This window comes from Ranitomeya variabilis, chromosome 3, assembly GCF_051348905.1.
Source record: "Ranitomeya variabilis isolate aRanVar5 chromosome 3, aRanVar5.hap1, whole genome shotgun sequence".
NCBI lineage: Eukaryota > Metazoa > Chordata > Amphibia > Anura > Dendrobatidae > Ranitomeya > Ranitomeya variabilis.
Genome location: NC_135234.1, coordinates 200,990,623 through 201,007,552, shown reverse-complemented (window position 1 = coordinate 201,007,552; position 16,930 = coordinate 200,990,623). Strand labels below are relative to the sequence as shown.

Here is a 16,930-nt window from a genome sequence, read left to right as displayed (position 1 = left end):
ACCTGAGGGAACATCCCTCTATAGATTTTGGTAATGTAAGATCTTTTCCATTTTCTAGGTAGGTGACCGATTATTGGTTAAGAAAAACAAATACTATCTTGTGACCCTATCTTAAAACTATGTGGTTGAGATGACGGAGAGAGGTCAACACACATGTAATAATTTTCTCTGTTGTGACTTTGTACTAAGGTGCAACACATTAGATCTGCATTAGTCATTTGTATTTTTATTTTGTGTAAGTATACGCTTCCATTTCTCCACTTTTTTTATTTTAGAAATAAAAAATACTTTTTTTCTCTACAGGCAATAACATTTATATACATCATTTTTGTAGTCATAAAATACATTCTTTCTCCAAAATATATTATGTACAGGAATATTTCAACGGCGTAAACACGGTAGAAAGATCAGAGGCAACAGAAAATAAAATTCTATAAAGTGCTTGATTTTATGAAATGAAAGTATAGTGCTGTAAACTCATAATTTTTAATATTGATAGTCTAAAATGCATATACTGGTCCAGCAGTAAAATATACATGTAATATAATATTATGAATAGATCACATTGATTAAATGAATTTGCCATATGCCAGCACCATGGTTGATATGTTTGGACCGCTGTTCTCAGTCAGGGCTGAGACATGCTTCTTGATCATCAGTGATATTCTGCAGAAAAATGAAAAGCAAGTAAACGGTAAGTAAATATCCAAGATTTTTTAATTTTTTTTATTTTTTTAAATGTGCATATTAAAGTGAAAAAAATAGTATTCCATGTCTTAATATAATATCTAAAGAGGAGCTCCATTTTTACTATGTATTAGGAATTTTCTTCCTATAACAAGTTTCTAAGCAATTGTCAAATAGGGTGGCAATGAAGCATGAAGAGCCTCACCTCCACTATTTAAAAGGAATCTGTCAAATGGAACACACACACATTTTTTATATGGGCGTATAACTTTTGCACTTTTGCAAAGGCAAGTCCATAGACATGTTTAACTGGCCAATCTGTTCCTCCGTCACCGAAAATATCAATGTTTCAATCAATATGCAAATGAGACTAAAGTTATATTACCTTGTAGAAGCATTTCCGTAGTCTCTGCTCTCCCCAGCTCTATTCCCTGCAGAGTGCATGCTTTTCCTTAACTAAGAACTTCTTTGCCGTATGACTGCAAGCAAAGGAACTGTCAGTCAAGCAGCAAAAGGTGGCACTGAGCGAGTAATAGAGCTGGGAAGAGCAGATGCTTGGGAAGTGCTTCCACATCCTAAAAGCACTTGAGCTTCATTTACGTTTTGATTGAAACAACAATTTCTTGGTAGACTAGCTAATTATAGGCATGGATCAACTTTGTTTTTGCAAGAGCTACATTTAAGAGTACTCATGCTGAGAAATGTACCGTAGTTCCAACATTAATCTATAAGACACCCTTTTTAGCCATTCAAAAGTGATGTTGAGTTATTACTGTAAGATCAAACATTCATCACACATGATTTACACATGTCTATTAGATGGGATGGGCACGGAAGCTCAGCTGACCACAAGCAACATGATTGTTTGACAATGTTTTCTTAATTGCAATAATAACCTTGCCCTACTTCTTCTGCTGTTGTCTTCCTAGTACCGGCCTAATCAGAGGCCGGCAACTATTCACTTGAGTTTTAGTTTGTATATGCAATACTTCATGTTACAACATCTAGGAAATGGTCATGTTATCGTGTATGACTCAGTGCTACTATGCTATTTTCAGCACAGATGACATGGCTACACTACATATAGTCTTAGCACTCATTCCCAATGCATATAACAGTGTCCATGATGTCGGAGCTACAAACCGGTGAGTTATAATGGAGAGAGAAGAAAGCTCCTCCTAGCTTCAACTACTAGCAGTTTTGCCCGTGTAGAATCTTGGAAACTAATAAATAAATAGAGTTACAGACATTTATTCTCTTTCGTGTTAATCTTATCTGTGTAGTTGAGACCACTATGTTTTCTCAACTTTATTTTTGATCCTGGGTATGTGACCAAAATGTTTAATGTCAACCAGAAGGCTAAATTAAAGCTCAGTCCTCATTGTTGTGAGAAGAATCCTTTTCCTCCTTGTTCATAAAAGTGGAAAAATCAGACTGTCTTGAACTCTAGTATGACCGAACGACATAAGGTTTTCAAACATTTTAGTTTATTAACTATTTGATCAGTCTAGCATAGTATGGTGCAAGAACATTTCAACCACTGTTTCTCCAGGATCTTGATCAAAATTGCCCACTTTCTACACACCAGTATGATCATCTGTTTATTACTAAAGCACGATAGCGCTTTCTCTAAACTTCACCACAACCATGCACTCAAGACACCCTAAACAGTCTAGTTGGGGAAAAAAGGATGAGGCATATTTGAATACTACATGCCCGCTCCCTCTTTTACAAGCATCTTCCACTGGGCAAAAATCATTGTAATTTGCTTGTTAATAAGACAATAAAAGGACTTTTTTTTTATTATAAATGAAACATTCATGCACTTCCTGGTGATTTTAAGCTCTTGAATCACTGAAATCAATCTCAAACATCTGTAATTTGTTTGCTAGGTGAGCCCAATTAAAGGGAAACTACTTAAAGTGAACCTGTCAGCAGGATTTTGCTAAGGAACCTACAGATGCTGTCAGGTTGGCAGTGTTAAACTGATTAAAATGATACCTGGTGTGAAGAAATCCGTCTTGGTTCTCTTGAAATCAGTCCTAGAAGTTTTCAGTTTTTGAGATGCCCGAGCTTCGTGGCAGGACTGTAGGCAGAGTCTTATCTTCCGGTTCAAAGCCAGAGAAACCAAGGAAAGACCTGCCCACAGGTCACCCCGAAGCACAAACATGTTCCTCATCATAGAGACAGAGTATTTGTACTTTGGGGTGGCCTGTGGGAAGGACTTTCCTTGGTTTCTCTGGCTTAGAGTGGAAAGATAAGACTCTGCTTACAGTCCCGCCCCAGAGCACAAACATATTATTAGCAGAAAACGTTTAACACTGATTACACAAAAACCACAAAACTGATTTCTTCACACCAAGCATCATTTTAATCTGTTCAACACTGCCAACCTGACAGTGTCTGTAGATTACAGGTTCCACATTATTAAGCAGGCCACAAGTTTCAACCAATATGAGAAAGAAAAAGGATCTCTCTGCTGCTGAAAGCATCAAATAGCGTAATGCCTTGGACAAGGTATGAAAAACATTATGATCATAGTACTGTGAAGAAATATGTGGCTGATACAGAACACAGATGGGTTTGTGCAGATAAAGGCCTATGAGGAAGGTTTCTGCCAAGCAAATTAACCAGGTTAAAAGCAGCTGCTAAAATGCCATTACAAAGCAGCAAACAGGTATTTGAAGCTGCTAGTGCCTCTGGAGTCCAGTGAACCTCAAGGTCTAGGTCCTCTAGAGGCTTACAGTTGAGAATAAGTTTACTATTCAGCCACCCCTATACAGTGCTCACAAGCAGAAACAGTTGCAGTTGGTCTAAACATACATGAAGGCTCATTTTAAAACAGTTTTGTTAACTGATGAGTGCCATGCATCCCTAGATGGTCTATAATGGAGTAGTGAATGGTTGTTGGATGGCCACTATATCACAACAAGGCTGCAACATCAGCAAGGTGGTAGCAGAGTCATGGGGAGAGAGCTGTCAGGCCCCTTTAGCGTCCCTGAAGGTGTTAAAATAACTTTGGCAAAGTATATAGAATATATGACTGACCACGTTCTTCCATGGTACATAAAAGACCCATGCTATCCATAGCAAAATTCTCTTTATGCAGACAATGCACCATCTAATGCTGCAAAGTATGCCTGTGAGTCATTGGCTGCTATGGGCATAAAAGGAGAGAAACTCATGGGGTGGCCACCATCCTGCCCTGACATCAGTTCTATTGAGAACCTTTGGTGTATCCTCAAACAAAAGATCTATGAGGGTGGGAGGCAGTTCACATCAAAACAGCAGCTCTGGGAGGCCATTTTGACATCCTGCAAAGAAATTCAAGAATAAACTATCCAAAAATTCACAAGAATTGTGAAAGTTATTTAAAAAAGGGGTCTTATGTTAACATGTAACTTGACCCCTTAAAATGTTTTTAACTAAAAAAGCTGTTTGAATTCAGCAAATATGACCTCTTAGGCCAGGTGCCCATGACCCAGAACTATCAGTGCTTTGGACACAGCAAATGTTTGCTGCATCCAAAGCGCTGTCATCTATTGAACGCAGGTAAATCCGCATGTGTTCACTAAACCGTGTGGATTTACCACATTCAATACATTTCTATTGATGTAGTTTTCCATTATTTACAACCTATAAAATGTTTCAAAACTTTTTTTTTTGTTTTGAAAAAAATAGTTACCATTGAGAGGTTTGTCCAATAAAATTTGAATTATATTCTTACGGTTGATGATTTGAACATTATACTGACCTTTTTGCATCAACGATTTAGGAAAATCAGAGAAAATAGCATTCACATGACAATTTGGAACACGGTGTATATCATTGCCAACCATTTGAAGGCAGCCTTCCAAATCCTTAATGAACTGTGTTTACGCCTTCCTCTAAGTACCACTGGCTTCATTAACTTTTTTTGCCCCTGGCTCAACTTGTGGATTTTTATATATGGATCACTCACCGTATTTTCTGTATTATATGAAAGCCATGAACAACTGTCATGAAGATACTGGGTCCCAAAGCCCATGATTCTTTTTGCAGGGTGATTAGAGAGTCCTACAACCTGCTTTGTAAAGTGAACAGAAAATGCAAATTTCACATCCTCAGGCGTGGCCACTGACTCCGTCTTTTTGACTCCTTGGTCGACATAGACATCAGCAAGCTGCTTGAATGAATTGTACGAGATATCTCTGAAAAAGTTGCTTAGGGTTAGATCTTCTTTAATCTGCAGAGATGATAAAATAGACATACTTCAATATTTCTTTTAGATGCAAATGATTCATTCCTATTTGTTACAACCAGATGCAGAACTTTTAACACCTGTTCCCCAAAGCAGAATTGGTAACTACCTGCAACCTACCACAGACCTTTTATTATACTGATGTCTTCTTATGCTTTTGTCTATGTCTTCGTGTAACTAGTAGCTATGACTAACTGCTGCTACCTATGACTGTCTCTTGTCACAAAGGTATGAGCCTTTGAATATATTGTCCCAAGTATTACAAAAAAAAAGATTTTGACCAAAAAAAGCAGTTCTTATGAAAATTAATTAAGCTAATTACAATATTTTTTCAATTAGTTGTTACAATACACACTCATATACACGAATAACATTGCAATTGCAAAACTAAGAAGGAAGAGTAATGGAAATATCAATATCACAGGATTGATAGACTTGTTAATGATATCCAAATGCTGAAAAAATGGAAACCACTTTTTCAAAACATCTTGATGTATTCAGTGTATGAGCACCATGTGCAGTAATACACGTACTTACACAGCTTGGCAGCTACAAAAGAGGTTATTAATGATTACAATGAATACTTGGGAATGCAAATCATCAAGATCCTCTGCTGTCAGCTCCTATTGTACTTGCCAACCAATGAGGTCTGAGATGTACTCCATAGAAGACAAGTTCAGAGATGCTACAGGCCATAATAACATGTTTAGGCCACACAGGCTGCTCACAGTAACAAAAGCCATGCTATCTGGCATTGTTGCTGAAAAACGGCAACTGTGACACTTTGGGGGAATGGCCATATCATCGGTTTTCCCACCAAATCAATGTAACACTGAGCTGTTAATGTATCTGGAATGAAGACTAGAGGGGTCCGGCTACCATACATTATTCCACTCCACACAATAATCCTAGGAGTAGGACAGATGTTCCCTCATGAAGGCTCCAGTATGCAGTTGCTCTCATGTTCTCAAGATTGGTTGTGCATTGTTTACTTTCACAGATATCGCTAATTTCATTAAACTGTACTAATACTAACAACCAATCTCATATCAGGATACCAAGACATTAGGATTTACATTTGCGAACAACATGTGTTTCACATTCTTCTGCATGTATGTATTTTTCACCAAAAATGCTGCAAAAAACTGATGGTTGCATTTTGCAAAAATACTGGTAGAAATGACATGCTGCAGCTTTCAAAAAACGCAGCAGTTTTCCAATTCAGTCAGGAAAAAAAAAATATTGTGTGCATGAGATTTCTGAAATCTCATAGCTTTTGCTGGTACTGTAAAAAGCAGCTTTTAATTTGTATAAAAAGCTCCTCAAAAATACAATGTGTGAACATAGATAGCCTAAGATGTCCTAAGGTCATGAGTTTCACTTCTAGGTGTTGCAATTTCAATGTTGAGAAGTTTTTATTCTTTATCACTACTGGATCTAGCCACTTAGGAAAGAGAGGACGGGTTATATTACTATGACTGCTACAAAATACAGTTGAGCGCACTGCTAGCCACCATTGCTGTCGACATTTATATATGAAGATCAGTGATATCTTGACGCCTTTTGAAAATATTCTGCTATAATTAACATTAATTGTAAAGTTAAAACATACTTCTATATGAGGAACGGTATACAAACAACATGTTCTGTGAAATTATTTAGAATAGCTATTAGTGATGAGCGAATATACTCGTTACTCGAGCATGCTCGGGGGTCCTCAGAGTATTTTTTAGTGCTCGGAGATTTAGTTTTTCTTGCCGCAGCTGAATGATTTACATCTGTTAGCCAGTATAAGTACATGTGGGGGTTGCCTGGTTGCTAGGGAATCCCCACATGTAATCAAGCTGGCTAACAGATGTAAATCATTCAGCTGTGGCGCTTAAAACTAAAACTCTGAGCACTAAAAAATACTCGGCGGACCCCCGAGCATGCTCGGGAAATCTCAAGTAACGAGTATATTCGCTCTTCACTAATAGCTATTACATATTGCAAAATCTGTGGATGGTTCAAAACACAAGGTCAGACATTCTCAATAGATTTCACAATATTTATTCCATACCGTTCTGTTATAGGCATCACCTTCCTTTTGAAGAATAGCAACAATCTTCTTAATCGTCGTATCTACAGATAAAAAGAGAAATACTCAATAGATTTTTAATATTCATCCTGTTGGGTTTTGTTTTATTGCTACTAGCAGAGACCACAACATATCAGGAGATTTTGGGTCACCCAACTAATTACATAGCTGGGTAGAATAGTAAAAGTCAAGCTTAAACTTACCTGAAACAGATATTCAAGTGTTGAAAAACGAACAATTGTTATGCAAATGAGGATGCAAGTGCACCACGTGCTGCCAATTTTCTGCACTGATGCTCCATATTATTCAACATCTAGAGTTATCCCAAAGACTTTATTAAGTTTACTCATCACCACTAGGTCACTGTTATCAGCAGTGGTGAACTGACGTCATTCGAGCACATAGAGATGGACTAGGTGCAGAATAAGTTGCATAATCCCTGCCTTCGGTGCACTTGTGGCTTCATTGTTGTTTATGGCCAGGACGATATGCTTGAGCTTGACTTTTACCATCCTTCCCAACAACGTTATTAGCTTGGTGACCCTACAGTAAATCTCCTGACAGTACCCTTTAAGGGCATCATACTCCTATTCCAAGTCCACTGAACTATTGTGAAAAACATTTTTATTATATCTTGGTGTGTTCTGCAGACAGTGGACCAATACGAGATATTATATTTTCCATCATATCAATGATTTCTATGGTAAGAAATGTATTTTCCTATAATAACCCATCTGTGCATTCCCAGAAATATTATTGGATTAGATATTACCAATGTGTGACTAGATTTTCTTCCGTTTCTTACCCATGTCATGGGATCCAGTTGCACTTAAATCTCCACTCAAGCTCTCTTTTCTCTCTCCAACGTCCAGGTTTTCGGTACCTTTTACAAGTAGATCAATCTCTGCAGATACTTGTTCATAGTAGCAATCTTCATTCTTTTCACCTAAACAAATTGTGTTATGTAAATGTTAAATGGAACCTGTGAGTTGATTCACGCTGCCTAGGGATCATAGATGTAAATGAGATTAGTCCACTCTAGGTGATTGACAGGTCTCTCCTGTAGCCAGAGACCCAACAATCACTTCCAGTAGTGTTTGAAGAAGCTGATCGGGGACTATAGCCAGAAATTAGATTTGCCCACTCCAGGCGATTGACAGGTCACTCCCATAGCGAGCGACCTGTCAAACTCCTCTAGCAGAGAACTAGCTAACTAAGAGAAGCCGAGTGAGGGCATTGGTTAGAAACGAGACCAGTTAAGATATAGTTATAGTTAGGACCCTTTAACCATATGCAGAGTTTCAGAGAAAATATACATGGTTGCAATTGTGCAGCCAGGCTCTGATTCATGCTGCCCATGGTCTTTGTTAACAGGTTCCCTTTGTATGTTCAGATACATAGTGATAATGTTATGTATGTTCTGAAATTCAAAAAAAACACTGAAAGTATAAATATATATAAAAAAGAAAATAACGTGGCTTTTGATCTCAGTCCTCAGGATATGCCTAAAATGTCTCATAGATGCTAGACCCTCATCTGTCTGGAGAATGAGGCCTATCCAGCATCATTTTGAATGGAGAAGTAGTGAAACATGCAGGGGTCGCTCCAGTCACTAAAATGGGGGTTACAAAAATAGCTGAGCAAGTGTGGGTCTCTAATCTATCAAACATGTATGGCAAATTCCTATTACCCCTTTAAATAAATGTGTAGCATAGTCCAAGGTGATTCCTTGAGACACACTGAAAAACAAATAAGTCATGGTATATGTAGAGTATCACAACTACTTACGTGGGTGTAGCAGAAGTGGTCTAGGTTTGCGCTTTAATGGGAGATGATTGGGTCTTTTTAACTTTTCATCGCCATTCTTCTTAAAAGAAAGTGCTTTTCGGATGCCAGATTTTCTAAAACTGTTTTTCTTCATAGTTTGGTCTGAATGTCCTTCAGTAGAAGAGGTCACTGAGTCTTTGGCTACTTTGGTAACCACAGATACAGTTTGTTCAGAAATGTTCTCCTCCTTTTTAAATAGCTGATTTAGAAAGCTCTTGAACCATGATTGTTTTTTGACATTTTTGGCCTTGGCGATGGTTGCAGGTTCTTGCACTGTCACACAAGTATCATCTTTCTTCTCAGTTTCCTGTACTTCAGCTTGAGGTACCACCGCAGTCTTGTATTTATTCACTCTGTGTGTGAACTTGGTGACATCACTAACCGACCTCTGCACCTTTGCCTCCTTCTTATACCCTGTTCTTTTTGCTTCATGGTGGCTTAAACTTCTCTTAATGTATGTTTCCAGTACAATTTTTGCCTCTTGTCCACTCAAAGATACAAATTTCCCTCTTTGTTTTCTCTCGATTATTGGGCTGCTGCTCATTTTCTCTTCCTTATTTTGTCTGTATGAAACCAAAACAAGATATATCACCATACGTCACATGTACTAAAGGGGAAGGGTGGAAATTGCTTCCTGATAGGGGTTAACATTGCATGCGGCTAATATTGTTTCTGTACATTCACTCAAAGGCTTCCTTCACTGGCTCTATGGCTTGCACTAAATGAAAAAAATTATAAGGCTGAGGTGTGGGTGTACATGTTACCAGGGACGGACTGGGACTAAAATTCAGCCCTGGCATTTGAAGTCACACAGGCCCACTTGTCACATGGTGACTGTATAATATCTTTGTACACTTGTAGGCTACAATAAGTGAGGGGAGTGTAACACGACTATATAACATATAATTACAGCTGTATCCAGCATTACAGCTCAGTCCCCATAGAATGTAATACAGCACAGCCCCCATAGAATGTAATACAGCCAGCCCCCATAGACTATAATACAGCACAGCCCCATAGAATGTAATGCTGCACAGCCCCCATAGAATGTAATGCTTCACAGCCCCCATAGAATGTAATACAGCACAGCCCCCATAGAATGTAATACAGCCAGCCCCCATAGAATGTAATACAGCAGAGCCCCATAGAATGTAATGCTGCACAGCCCCCATAGAATGTAATGCTGCACAGCCCCCATAGAATGGAATGCAGCACAGGCCCATAGAATGGAATGCAGCACAGGCCCATAGAATACAATGCAGCACAGGCCCATAGAATACAATGCAGCACAGGCCCATAGAATATAATGCAGCACAGGCCCATAGAATGGAATGCAGCACAGCCCCATAGAATATAATGCAGCACAGCCCCATAGAATATAATGCAGCACAGGCCCATAGAATATAATGCAGCACAGGCCCATAGAATATAATGCAGCACAGGCCCATAGAATGGAATGCAGCACAGGCCCATAGAATGGAATGCAGCACAGGCCCATAGAATACAATGCAGCACAGGCCCATAGAATATAATGCAGCACAGGCCCTAGAATGGAATGCAGCACAGGCCCATAGAATGGAATGCAGCACAGGCCCATAGAATACAATGCAGCACAGGCCCATAGAATATAATGCAGCACAGGCCCATAGAATGGAATGCAGCACAGGCCCATAGAATATAATGCAGCAGAGGCCCATAGAATGGAATGCAGCCAGCCCCATAGAATATAATGCAGCAGAGGCCCATAGAATGGAATGCAGCACAGGCCCATAGAATATAATGCAGCAGAGGCCCATAGAATGGAATGCAGCCAGCCCCATAGAATATAATGCAGCAGAGGCCCATAGAATGGAATGCAGCACAGCCCCATAGAATATAATGCAGCAGAGGCCCATAGAATGGAATGCAGCACAGGCCCATAGAATATAATGCAGCAGAGGCCCATAGAATGGAATGCAGCACAGGCCCATAGAATATAATGCAGCAGAGGCCCATAGAATGGAATGCAGCCAGCCCCATAGAATATAATGCAGCAGAGGCCCATAGAATGGAATGCAGCCAGCCCCATAGAATATAATGCAGCAGAGGCCCATAGAATGGAATGCAGCACAGCCCCATAGAATATAATGCAGCAGAGGCCCATAGAATGGAATGCAGCACACCCCCCCCAATAGCTCCACAATCCAGTCATCACTCATTGATAAAAAAAAAACACTCTACTCACCTTTCCTCCTGCCCCGCACTGCTCTGGCTCTGGTCTCAGCAGTCGCAGTTTGCCCGTCCGGTCACACAGCAGGTGCGCGATGATATGACGTCATCGTGCACCCGCAGTGTCAGCGGCAGGCAGAGCGGGGAATGATGGGAGAGGAAGCGTCAGCAGACGCTCTCTCCTCCATCATTGCATTCAATTGTACCGGCGTCTATGACGCCGGTATAGTTGAATGCGGGGCCGGGAGTGCACCGACAGCGGGGAGAGTGTGCCGACAGCGGCACACTCGAGCGGCCCACTACTGCCACCGGCCCTTCTGGCATTTGCCAGAACTGCCCGATGGCCAGTCCGGCCCTGCATGTTACCAATGCAATCCATGAGAGAGGAGAAACTTAAATAAATGTATTAATTTTAGAATTTTTGCAATGCCATATAACAACAACAAATATCAGCAACGTGCTTGAGGCACAAAGTTTTCTTCAAAACATAAATCAGCTTAAATTGTATTACTGATATTTTTTTTAATTAAGTGTAAGATTCTTAGGTTTGATCAAATTGTGTGAGCCCACATGCCATGACAAGACAACCTCATTCTTTTAGAGAAAGATTGGTTTATTTCTATGCATACTGGACAATTTATTTGAAAGGACTACTGTTATAGAAGGTTATTTTTAAAAGCGCTTTTGGGTGGTTATGTCCAGCAATTTGCAACTCCATGCCCGTACAATTCACATACCTCTGTCATTGACTAATTGCAAGAAAAGTGGACAGTTTAAAATATGGGATACTAGTGGAGCCTCAACAAACATAGGATAAATAGACGCCTTTTTAGCATATGAACTTAACAGGATGGTCATTACATATGTTGTGTTTAGTAACTGAAGACAACACAGTAACTAAAGCTATGGCAGAGTGATTTATCATTCAGACATGTATGGACGGACAGGATGGCCATTTATGTTCATTCTAATATGTGCAAACAATTGAGGATATTTATGCATAGAGGGAATTTCCAGAATTCTTACTCCCATATTTATAAAGAATAAATTATTTTTTTTTACAATATATGCTATAAAAACTACACAGAGAATGAAAAAAGGAGTGCACCTATATCCCTATAAAACTTCACACTCCTGGTGATAAAGCCTAAAAAAATAAGTACAATTTACATTTTCCAGATTACAAATAAATCATTTTTTAATTATATAGATTTCAAAATAGATTTAAAGATTTAGGTGCCTCCCCCTTCTACTGTCCGAGTTTGTACTCCTTTTGCATAACAACAAATTACAGATTAGTCAGACAAGTAGACTACGTACGTGCCCCCGATCAGGAATAGCAGCTGTTTGGATGCAGCTCACCTGCACTGCGTTCTAGGTTACAATCACAATGGATGGGATTTTTAGAAATCCCATGCCCGCTGTTCTTCTATTTGATGCTGCGTAAACTCACCCACGGTGCGAGTTTACGAGCCATAGTATGTCAATTTCTGTTGCGGAGACACTGGAAGTTTTCACAATAGACTGTATTGGATGTGGTAAATCCGCATTGTTCAGTGAACACATGTGGATTGAACTGCGTGATTGAACACAGTATTTTGGGCGTAGAGAAAATACACTGTGTGCAAAGCGCTGCTATTTCCTGATCATGGGAACGTACCCTAAAGCGTGATATCGAGGCCTCTAAGGTGCAAGATGGTCTTAACTAGAGATGAGCGAATTTGCACGAGTTCCCTCTTATTCGGCAAGCTATAGCGCTTGCCGTATAAGCTGCAGAGGAAACCCGGCTTCCTGGATCGCGCCGGCTGATCGGCGTCGCAGTTGCATGTGTCACAGCTGTGTGACAGTCACGACAAATGCATGGAGAGCCCAACAAACAGACTCTCCATGCATGTGTTATGACTGTGACACAGTCGCGACACATGTAGCTGCGGCGCTGGTCAGCTGATCAGCCAGCGCGATCCAGGAAGCCTGGTTTCCTCTGCAACTTATTTGGTAAGATCTATAGCTTGCCGAATAAGAGGTATCCCAAGCAAATTCGCTCATCTCTAGTCTTAGCCAAAAAAGATTTCCAGCATGCACTAAATTGAATATCTGAAGAAGTATACTTCAGAGTTGCCAACCGTTGAGAAATTCCTGGACAATCCATAAAAATAGAGCACTTTTTTCCACTATCCCTAAAAGAAATTTAAAAACACTCACGCGTCAGTGATTTTTTAATTTTCTTTTAAATACTGGAGGACGTAGTACAGTTTATTGTGACTTTATTAGCAGTTTACAGTTCACACTAAATAACGTTCGACTGATATTCTACGCTGTAGTCATATATAACTTATAATCTTTGTACATTATATACATTTTTCCAATGAGTCTGTAGAAAAGTTGTCCTGATAAGGTATCCATAAAATTTTAGAAAGTCAAGTTGGCAACCCTGGTTGTCTTCTGGAGACGTTTCATTGTATGTAGCTCTCAAGTCGGGTCATAGGAAAGATGAATAACAAAAAATTCTGAAGGTAAAATTATTGTCATCTATGGAACTCACCTGTCTGTTTCCATCATAACTTTCAGAATGTGTTTGTTTCTCTGCTGTTAGCTGTGTGCGTCTGGACAGCTGCTTCCTTACCTGTACAGTAAAACTCTGAGTACATGAAGGTGATCTCAGTCCCTATTTATAAACTACCAATGAGCAGGTAAGGCTGAGGTAAGAAGCTCGGCCTCCTGTGCTTTCCCCAACAATACATAGAAAGCTCACACAAACATCCGGGCTTCATTCATTCGTGCTTCCTTATTGCCACAGGCCTTACTGTAAAGTCAACTGTGTAATATGACAGTGATAACTGATAAAACCTGTTGGGACAAAACATAATTTCTGAGAAGCCTGTCTGACCTTATACCCTTTGCAAATTTCCACACAGTATATGGTTTTGTGACCATAGGCAGATGTGTGCCGTTATTGTTCCTAGAAACCATTCAGTTAGAAGAGAAACTGTCCACATGGTTGAATATATGAACATTAATGAATTTCACAAATACAGGTATGAGCTTCCTTTCAAAAACAACTTTTGAGGTAACTTTCCCACATTTTTTTAATTATTTCAGTTTCATCTTTTTTTTTACTTATGCAGAGGTACATCTAGGTGTTCCTAGACAGGAGGCAAATATTCACTTCAGGTGGAATGGTCATCTCACAGTCCTGGTGCAACTGCAACCTATTTTTTTAATTGACGGTTAGGTAAAATGTGGTTGTGATCTAATTTCACAATAGAACCACAATGTATTTGCTGTAGTATTGAAAGAAAGAAAAAAAAAAATAATGATGCTGACAATATTGACAGTGCTGACAATACCAATTATACTGAAAATAGTCACAGTAACAACTATACCAACATTACTGACAGTATTGCAGGAGCAAAACAAGGGTGTTAGGTGGGTTAGGTAAGGGGGCATCATTGGGCTACCTCAAGAAGCGATCCAAAGTGTCTCGCAGAGGCCAGCATTTTGCCGTTCCACCAGGAGTGGGATTCAGCCATTCTGCAAGGTCATTATTAGACTTACAGCTGACTCAGAGAACATGTAAAATGCCTGCGATCAACTGTACGTGCGTCTTTCAGACACAACTACAATTGAAGCTCTTACCACCAGAATTTCTGAAGTCAAGGAGATGTGCAAGAGAGTGATGAAGTCACCTGATTACGCTGCTGACACCACTCTTCTGCTGTAGAAGAGTAGATGGCAGTCAGGTAAGGGCTCGAATGGAGTTGAAGATACAGAGTAGCGTATTATAGGAGGTAGAGGATAGTATGGGGAGATTGTGAGGGGTCACACTATAGGGACTGAGCAGTATATAGAGAGGAATGTGAGGGGTTCCAGCATAGAGACTAGGCATTGTGGGGAGGATAGTATTGAGAAGGGGAAAATATGTGATTGGTCAGAGAATAAAAATAAGGCACTGTGAAGTGGGCAGCGTGGGGAACAGTGTGAGGGGACAGCATAGGGGAAAAAAGTGAAAATTTGGGGAACAGTGTCGAGACTCAGCAGTTTGGGAGAACACAGTATGAGGAAACAGTATAGAAAGAGGGCCTTGTATGGAAAGGGGGCAGGGAGGAGGACAACATGAGTCAGTCATAGCAGTGGTTGGCTACTCACTTCTTCTTGATGTCTGATACGTCCAAAGGAGCAGAGAGTGAAACCAACGCTTATTGCAGACAGGGATTGCGTGACATAACAATGCAACACAATCCGCGGGACAGCTAGTGCCGACACAGCTGAAATGGTGTCAGCACCGGAGGAGAGTATAAGTGTTGGTATTTTACTAGGTGGCAAACATTTAGATCTCACTGTGGTCATAGTACTACTGCAAATTCAGTCATGCTTTTTTCCCACGTTTGCAGAAGCAAGTTACAAATATTGCTGAAAAAAAAAGTATGTTAATGTTAACTTGACATTACTAAGGCTGTGCTCATTAAGGAGCTTGAAAGGCATTGTGGATCGCCCCCAGGCGCAGGGCAGTGCGGTACTCGGTACCGGGTCCCTCTGTCTCGGTTCTGGGGATGTCACGGTGGCCCGACCCGGTCCGTGGCCCTGCTAAGGGGCGCCCAATTAAAGGGTGAAGTTTGTCAAGTGTTCGTGACGCCACCTGTGGTGTTCGGTCAGGGTGACCGACGCTGCTTAGGGGTCCACTGGGGTGATGTTATGGCAGCTAGATGGAATACCTTCCCACAGGTGAAGTATGTCCCCAGGGCTTCCCAGTAAGGTAGATGATGATGGTGTAGGTCGCAGTAAATAACGAGGACACAGGGTTGCAGTCTCTTTACATTTTACTGTAGACTTCAGCGTCCACAGTCCAGAGCACTGCTAACAGGGCTGGCTGAATCCGGCTGGTCCGAAGGCACATCCAGAGTTCCCTTTGCAGGTGGAAATCAGTAGCCTTCCTACTAGCGCCTGTGTGTTGTAGTACTTCCCTGCTGAGCACCACGGGATAGTCCTCACAACTGTTTCTGATATTCTCTCTCTCCGTCCCCCAGATGGTATGGATAGGACGACCCATATGACAGGGTAGGCCTGGAGCTATTTTATAGGCACCCTAGAGATGCCCCTCTCCCACAATTTGCCTCCGTTGTCTTCATTAGGTTAAAGGTTGGGCAGCCAACTTGGAATTAACTGTCCTGCCGTAGTTTGAAGTAATGCGTAGAGCCTATTACTCCCTCGGTGTTCCGGCCACCGGCTACGTGCCTCAGAAGGATGTTGCCGATCTTAAGGCAGAACTCCTCCCGGTATTATCTCCTTGTGCTGTGATCTCGTTTCTCACTTCTCCACAATATATTTTGCTTAGTGTCCTTTCTTAGGATGCTGCCGCAATGAGGTGCAGGCGCAGCTTCGTAACGTTCTATCTCTTGCTAAGTCTCTGCCAGGATCCCACCCCTGACAGGGACCTCTGTCTGCAGCTCAGATGTTCCTCCTTCTCTCCCTGTCTGCCTGACAGGTCTTTCCTGGGTCTCACCCAGCAGCTTTCTGACTAACTTCCTATCCAACCCCCAGTTTTACCCGAGTGTGAGGAGTGGCCTAATAGATAGAACCCTTTGCTCCCCCTGGTGGTTGGAGTCTGAAGTGTAGTGTGTGACTGTGATACCTGGTCAGGTGAACTCCTTTAGTGCCATCAGACGTACCATCACTCCCCCTGGTGGAAGAGCGACAATACTGCAACGACCAGGACTCTGGGGCGCTGCACTTTGCATACAGACATAGAAGGTTTCAGAGTGTCATATAGGGACAGAAACAACATTGATGCCACTGGGGCCCAGGAGATAAGGGGGCCCACCTCTACCTCCAAAACAGGTGGAAATTTACATGCCGATGAGCTTATGGACTACAAAAAGCTCATATATTGTTCT

At 40.9% G+C, this 16,930-nt stretch overlaps 1 protein-coding gene across 1 annotated transcript; it reads right to left on the bottom strand.

Moving 5' to 3' along the window:
• Nucleotides 1-207: 207 nt before the first annotated feature.
• On the bottom strand, nt 208-13,705 carry LOC143815613 (uncharacterized). Its single transcript, XM_077294996.1, has 6 exons — nt 13,582-13,705; nt 8,793-9,394; nt 7,810-7,950; nt 6,987-7,048; nt 4,649-4,912; nt 208-666 (listed from the first exon to the last, which is right to left on the bottom strand). Exons 1-6 carry the CDS (start codon nt 13,596-13,598, stop codon nt 625-627), a joined length of 1,128 nt encoding a protein of 375 aa, XP_077151111.1. The 5' UTR covers nt 13,599-13,705; the 3' UTR covers nt 208-624.
• Between the last annotated feature and the right edge of the window lie 3,225 nt (nt 13,706-16,930).

What these genes read in the sequence shown, in the direction of transcription:
- LOC143815613 (XM_077294996.1), bottom strand. An exon ending in GTGATGCCTATAACAGAACG is followed by an intron (nt 4,913 to 6,986) that starts GTATGGAATAAA and finishes TCATCTCTGCAG; the next exon opens with ATTAAAGAAGATCTAACCCT. An exon ending in CATATAATACAGAAAATACG is followed by an intron (nt 667 to 4,648) that starts GTGAGTGATCCA and finishes ATTTTTCTGCAG; the next exon opens with AATATCACTGATGATCAAGA.